General features: G+C 44.3%; 1 protein-coding gene across 1 annotated transcript in view; it reads right to left on the reverse strand.

Moving 5' to 3' along the window:
* Nucleotides 1–7,255, reverse strand: part of LOC109923880 (myosin heavy chain, cardiac muscle isoform-like) — a 73,125-nt gene that overhangs the window by 20,629 nt on the left and 45,241 nt on the right. Inside the window, exons 20-23 of the mRNA XM_048608495.1 lie at nt 6,705–6,881; nt 4,037–4,182; nt 2,068–2,158; nt 811–1,200 (exon numbers count right to left, since the gene is read on the reverse strand). Of these exons, the coding sequence (XP_048464452.1) occupies nt 811–1,200; nt 2,068–2,158; nt 4,037–4,182; nt 6,705–6,881 (804 nt within the window). The remainder of the gene's footprint in view (nt 1–810; nt 1,201–2,067; nt 2,159–4,036; nt 4,183–6,704; nt 6,882–7,255) is intronic.

Here is a 7,255-nt window from a genome sequence, read left to right on the forward strand (position 1 = left end):
GGGGAGGGAGTCGTCAAGGTGTTGTTGTTGTCGGGGGAGGGAGTCGTTAAGGTGTTGTTGTTGTTGGGGGAGGGAGTCATTAAGGTGTTGTTGTTGGGGGAGGGAGTCGTTAAGGTGTTGTTGTTGTTGGGAAGGTGGTTGTTAAGGTGTTGTTGTCGGGGGAGGGAGTCGTTAAGGTGTTGTTGTTGTTGGGGGAGGGAGTGATTAAGGTGTTGTTGTTGTTGGGGGAGGGAGTCGTTAAGGTGTTGAGCAGAGGTATAGCAGCGAGGAAAGAAGTTGAGTGGGCCCCATCTCTACCCCACCCCCACCTCCGCCCTATACCACCCCCCCTCTACATCACACCTCAGCCCTCACAACACCATTCCTGACCCCCTCCCCTCCCACCACTCCAATCCACTCCGTCCCCTCCCGACACCACCGTTGACCTGCTAATCCCCACCCTCTCCGACATCAGCCTCCTCTCCCAGCCTGCCCCCTCCCTACATCACCTTTCTGACCCTCCCCACTCCCCACTCCCCACTCCCCACCCTCCTCCTGCTCTGTTGTGGTCCAGTTGAGGAGAAGGCAATGAGCCCCTCCACTCAGCAATACACCTCATTGTGATCATCACCTTGTAAAGGGACCTCATGGTAAGAGGGATCAGGGTGAGGTCCACACTCAATGGGATGTTGAAGCTTTTCTTGAACAAAGTAAACTTTTAATGAAGTAAATCTGATTTTGATTTGGTTCTATTTGATGTTTGATTATAATGAGCATGAGGAACAATATCTGAACTCAATCCAGCCAATTATAAAATAGCATTCTCCGTACCTTTGCTTTTGTAATTTGTTCAATGCTGGAATTTAAATCATCTGTCTCCATTTTAAGTTCACTCTTCTCTTTCTCCAGTTTCTGTTTAACCCTTTGCAGGTTGTCAATCTGCTCACTCAGTTCTGCCACCGTATCAGACTGCTTCTTCCTTAGAGCTGATGCCGTTGCCTCGTGTTGCAGTGTTGCCTCTTCCAGATCCCTCCGAAGTTTCAGGAAGGCCGCTTCCCGTTTCTTGTTCATCTCCACCTGTGCTGACGTTGCTCCTCCTGCTTCCTCCAACCTCTCACTCAACTCCTCCAGCTCCCGGGACACATCTGCCCTTTGCTTCTCCACCTTGGCCCTTGCAGCGCGTTCTGCTTCCAACTCCTCCTCAAGCTCTTCAATTCGAGCCTAAATACAGGGACAAAAATAACTTCATTTGTCACATATTGAGATGCATCTCTGCAAATGGACTATTTTTAGAAACTGGAAAGGTCCTCATGATTAACATAGAACTCCTCCACATTAGGATCCAGTGACTATCTTAATGTGATTGTGGAGTATCAGCCTTGATCTTTCTGGGATCCTACTGGAATGAGATTTTAAATCAGAACTTCTGGGGGTCTCACTGGGAAAACTACTACTGAGCTACAGCTGAGTATCTGCAATTCACTGACCACAGACATGCTCACCTCAGCTCCCTGGGTCTTAAGCTCTGCAATTCCTTCACTACATCCCTCCATCACACCTTCCTCTTTTAAAAACCTAACTCTTTGACCAAACTTAATTACTTGTTCCAAACTATCCTTATGCAATTGCTGTTACACTTTGTTTCTAGATCACTTTGGAGAGGTAGCTTGGGTGTCTTTGCTCTGCTGAAGGTGCTTTACAAATACAGGTTGTTGTTGATTTAATCCCATAGCCCAATGCTTATAAGAAACTAGGCAGAAGGATTAAAATATTCATAGCAGCCAGGAGAAAAGTGATGGTACTGTTTCCCCACTGCACACATCTATACGATTAGTGACAGGTACACCAAAGCACAGGGAATGGGAAAACGGGAACACCAAAGCACAGGGCATGGTGCCTGGTACAATAATGTACATGGGATAGTGATTGCTATGTTAATATACAGAGCCACAGACTGTAATCAGCAGCTCGGCCTGCACTAGCAGTAATGAAACTAATTGTTGTTGCTCCTGTGCCAGCCATCACCCACAGAGTGTAAATGGAATACTTTGCTGTGATTAAGAGCATTAAGAAGATGCTGGCGCTCACCTGCAGTTCTTTAATCTTCTTCTGGAGCTGAGCAACAAGAGCCCCTTCATCCTCAATCTTTGAGTTTAACTGACTTATTTCAAAGTCCTTCCTGTGAGTAGAAAAGGAATGAAATGTCCCATTAGATGACAGCTCAGGGGTTACACTCTGATTCACGGAACAGGATTGATGTTCATGACATTTAATTAGTAGGTGTATCACACATGGGTCCACATTAATAAAACTGATTGGGAGGTTTTGCTGAAGTCATAATCTGTTTACTGAGCTCCTCCTCCTTTGTGTTAATTTCCCTAAACCTTAATGATCAGAGGAGTTGGTCAGGGAGTGCTTAAGCTGTTTTTCAATGGCGGGGGGTGGGGTGTCATCAAATGTGCCCAGTCTTTCCTCACATGAGGGTCTGTGTGTTTGTAATGTGCATCAGGCTCCTCAACAAACATCAACTTGTCAGGAACAAAAACAGAAGTTGCTGGAAAAGGAGAAGTTTATAGCAGGACTGGCAGCATCTGTGAAAAAAAAATCAGAGTCAACATTTTGGGTCTAGTGACCCTTCCTCAACATGCCAGGGGCCACACAAGGAATTGTAACCAACAAATTGACTGGCCTGAGGGAACTCACCTACATTGAAGCTGGTGCTGAACGATTCTATGTAACTCAGAATCACCCAGCAATACAGCACAGAAAGAAACCACTTGTATCATGATTCAAGTAGCAGCTCTTTAAAATGCTCTCCAATCATTCCCATTGCCACCGTCCCTGGCTTAATCCCCATATTCCTATAAATTTCGCCTTTTCAGGAATTAGAAAAAGTCTTTTTGTAAATTATTATTGAATCTGCTTCCATCGCCCCTTCAGGGAGCACATTCCATATCACAACAAATCATTGTGTTAAATAAATTCCTCTCATTTTCCCCTCTGGATCTGTTTCTGATTCCCATCAATTTGTGTCCCTCTCATTACCAACGCTCCTGCCACTGGAAATATTTTCCCCTGATTTCCCCTGTCAAAATCCATCACAATTTTGAACAACTGTATCTTCACAACCACTCACAAAGTAAAAGAAAATATTGCAAATGCTGGAAATCTGAAGTAAGAACAGAAGATGCGGGAGAAACTAAGCAGCTCAGGTCATGTCTGTGGAGAAAGGAACATGGAGATTGATTCAGGATAATGACTACTCAGAAGATAAAAAGCCATCAACCTGAAACACTAGCTCTGTTTCTCAGCCCAAATATTACCTGATCAGGTCAGATTTCCAAAAGTGTTTGGTTTTGTTTTATCCTCTTAACACAGGCTGTTTAAAGCAGAATATCTCCAGTCTCTGTGTGGGACTGAGGTCTTTCTTCATTTTGTTCAATGTTTGCTTCTATGCACTGGATTGAACAATTGCTTTCATTGGTACCTGTTGATTGAGTTCAGTGATTTCAATCACACTGTTCAACAATCAAATGAGGGGACCCTGGTGTTTGTGTTGTGAATCTAATGAGCAAGATACAGTGTCACCAGTTAGAAAGCAAGGAAGACCCAGTCACAATGCATGATGTCAATTTGAAGGAAGAGAGCTAATAGGAAGCACTGGTGCTGTTTTACTGAGTGGACCATAGACTGGAAACCACAGAAACTGAGGCCATTTGGCAAATAATGTCCATGTCTATTTTCTGCTAAAGTGCAACTCATTTAATCCCACCCTCCCTGCCCTTTCCCCTTGATCCTTCACAACTTTACTGCAAAGATGATGATCAAGTTCAATTTTGAAAGCCAGAATCAAGTGGTTCAGACACTATATGAGAATTTTTAAAAGACCCAAAGAACTGCGGATGCTATAAATCAGAAACAAAAACAGAAATTGCTGGAAAAGCTCAGCAGGTCTGCTAGCATCTGTGAAGAGAAATCAGAGTTAACGTTTCAGGTCCAGTGACCCTTCCTCAGAACTGACTGTAGCTGGGGAAAAGATTAAGAATTGTATTCTCACTTTTTCAGCCTCTCCTCCAGCTGCTGTTTATCATTCTCTAAATCCATGACAGACTCATGTGTTAGTTTCAAATCTCCCTCCAGTTTTCGCTTGGCCCGTTCCAAATCCATGCGGACTTTTTTCTCTTGTTCCAAAGACCCTTCGAGCTGTGGGAAAATTAAAGGATGTTGGTTAGTATTGGACAACAGTGAACACCAGCTTCGAGCAGCCACTGAGAATTATACAGGTAGACTGTCAGCACAGAATAGTTTCACAGGCCCTCAAGATGCTGAATATAGCAGAAGGTTAAAATAATAGAATTACACCACGATGTTAACAGAACAAATGTAATTCCCAATTTAAATCAAAGTTTTATATACTTTCATTCTGACTAATGAATTTCTGGTTCTTCCCAAGTTAAATTTATTCACTTTCTCAGGAATCTAGACCTTTTTCAGACACTGCCCTAACCTGCCAAAGGTAAATGATGCCTTAATTTCACAGGAAGAAGGGTTTGGGGAAACCTCAAGACAGGAGCAGTTCGAGCAGGTGCTGGAGAATGGTCAGTGCTCTTTCTGAGAAAAGGCAGCATCTTAACCAGTACCAATCCAGAGCAGGCAAGCAAGACACCAGTCAAAGGTCATCAGGTAGTGCCAGGTGCATGAGTGAGTGGGCAAAAGTCTGGCAGATGGAATACAATGTAAATAAATGTGAAGTCATACATTTTGGTAGGAGTAATAGTAAAAAGGATTATTACTTGAATGGTAAAAAGTTGCAGCATGCTGCTATGCAGAGGGACCTGGGTGTCCTTGTGCATGAATCACAGAAGGTAGGTCTGCAGGTACAACAAGTAATTAGGAAGGCAAATGGAATTTTGTCCTTCATTGCTAAAGGGATTGAAATAAAAAGCAGAGAGGTTATGTTGCAGCTGTTCAAGGTGCTGGTGAGGCCACACCAGGAGTACTGTGTGCAGTTTTGGTCTCCTTACTTGAGAAAGGATGTACTGGCACCGGAGGGGGTGCAAAGGAGGTTCACTAGGTTGATTCCGGAGTTGAGGGCGTTGGCTTATGAGGAGAGACTGAGTAGATTGGGATTATATTCATTGGAATTCAGAAGATTGAGGGGGGGATCTTATAGAAACATATAAAATTATGAAGGGAATAGATAAGATAGAACTAGAGAGGATGTTTCCACTGGCAGGTGAAGCTAGGACAAGAGGGCATAGCCTCAAGATTAGAGGGAGCAGATTTAGGACTGAACTGAGAAGGAACTTCTTCACCCAGAGGGTTGTTAATCTATGGAATTCCTTGTCCAGTGAAGTAGTTGACGCTACTTCAGTAAATGTTTTTAAAGATAAGGTAGATTTTTTTTGAACAATAAAGGAATTAAGGGATACGGTGAGAACGCGGGTAAGTGGATCTGAGTCCACGAAAGGATCAGCCATGATCTTGTTGAATGGCAGAGCAGGCTCGAAGGGCCGGACGGCCTACCCCTGCTCCTAGCTCTTATGTTCTTATGTCTAACACAGTGAGTACCGTACTTGGTGTCTGTAGTATCTTTATCAGGGGCTTGGCTAGTTTTCATTCGGCAATCTGATTGGGCATGAATGGGTTTCAGGAGCTGCTGGACACCACCCCCACACCCGAGATCTCTGGCTTTTCAATCCTCCAAACTTCCAAACACCCTAACAAGATGAAGGCATAGTTTTTGGTGGAATTTGTCCTTGGCCCAACCATCTTCAGCTGTTTTATCAATGACCTTCCCTCCATCATAAGGTCAGAAGTGGGGATGTTTGCCGATGATTGCACAATGTTCAGCAACATTCATGACTCCTCAGAACTTCCCTCCATCGTAAGGACAGAAGTGGGAATGTTCACTGATGATTGCACAATGTTCAGCACCACTCGTGATTCCTCAGATACTGAAGCAGTCCATGTTCAAATGCAACAAGATCTGGACAATACCCAGGCTTGGGCTGACAGTCAGTAATTAATATCTGCGCCACACAAATGCCAGGCAATGATCATATACAACAAGACTCTAACTATCACCCCTTGACATTCAATGGTGTTACCATCACTGAATCCCCCACTATCAACATCCTGGAGGTTACCATTGACCAGAAACTGAACTGGACTCATCACATAAACACAGTGGCTACAGAAGCAGGGCAGAGGTTAGAAATACTGTGGACAGTAACTTACCTCCTAACTCCCCAAAGCCTGCCCATCATCTACGAGGCACAAGTCAGGAATGTGATAGACTGCTAGGAGATAGCCAAAACTACAGATGCTGGGAGTCAGAGTCGATATAGTGTGGAGCAGTCCTGATGAAGGGTCCCAATCTGAAGTGTTGACTCTCTTGCTCCTGTGATGCTGCCTGACCTACTGTGTTCCTCCAGCTCCACACTGTATCGGCTGTAATGGAATACTTCCTACTTCCTCTGGATGAGTGCAGCTCCAAAAACACTCAAAGATGTTTTTAAATTCACTTGTAGGACGTAGGCATCGCTGACTGGGCAGCATTTATTGCCCGTCCTGAGTTGGCCCTTGAGAATGTAGCCGTTAGCTGCCCTCTTGAACCATTGCAATCCAAAGTGAACACTCAGGTACACACCCTGTTATTAAATTGCTCAAGGTTCCTCATTGGGCTGTGATTTCAACATCTGAAAGTTTTAACTGGAACTTACATCATCGACTTGTTGCTCTAGTTTGGCCTTGGCTTTGGTCAGGGTGTTAACCTTGTCTTCCTCAGCCTGCAGGTCCTCCAGGGTCTGTTGATGGGCTTCCTGAAGTGCCTTCTTCTCTTTGGTGAGTTTCACAATCGTTTCATCGAGAGAAGCCATTTCTTCCGTAAGATTTTTAACCTATAAACGGCAGCAAGACAAAGAATTACAAACTCAGAGGGACAAATAACATCTCACAGGGTCAGAGGGAATCCTTAGCCATCACCCAAATGTCTTCAACAGTGAATTTCACTTTCACCAACCAACAGTTTTCTGGAAAGAATTTCAACTTATTAAACTGACCAACAGATAACGCGACATGGGTACAGTATTGATAGAGACAGGTCTGTCTCTGTATAGCACTAACGTACAGTACTCGTGGGGACAGGTCTGTCTCTGTATAGCACTGAGGTACAGTACCAGAGGGAAGCAGGTCTGCCACTGTATAACACTGGGGTACAGCACCGGTGGGGAGCAGGTCTGTCACTGTATAACACTGGGATACAGTACCGGTG

This window comes from Rhincodon typus, chromosome 19 (genome assembly GCF_021869965.1).
Source record: "Rhincodon typus isolate 14 chromosome 19, sRhiTyp1.1, whole genome shotgun sequence".
Lineage (NCBI taxonomy): Eukaryota > Metazoa > Chordata > Chondrichthyes > Orectolobiformes > Rhincodontidae > Rhincodon > Rhincodon typus.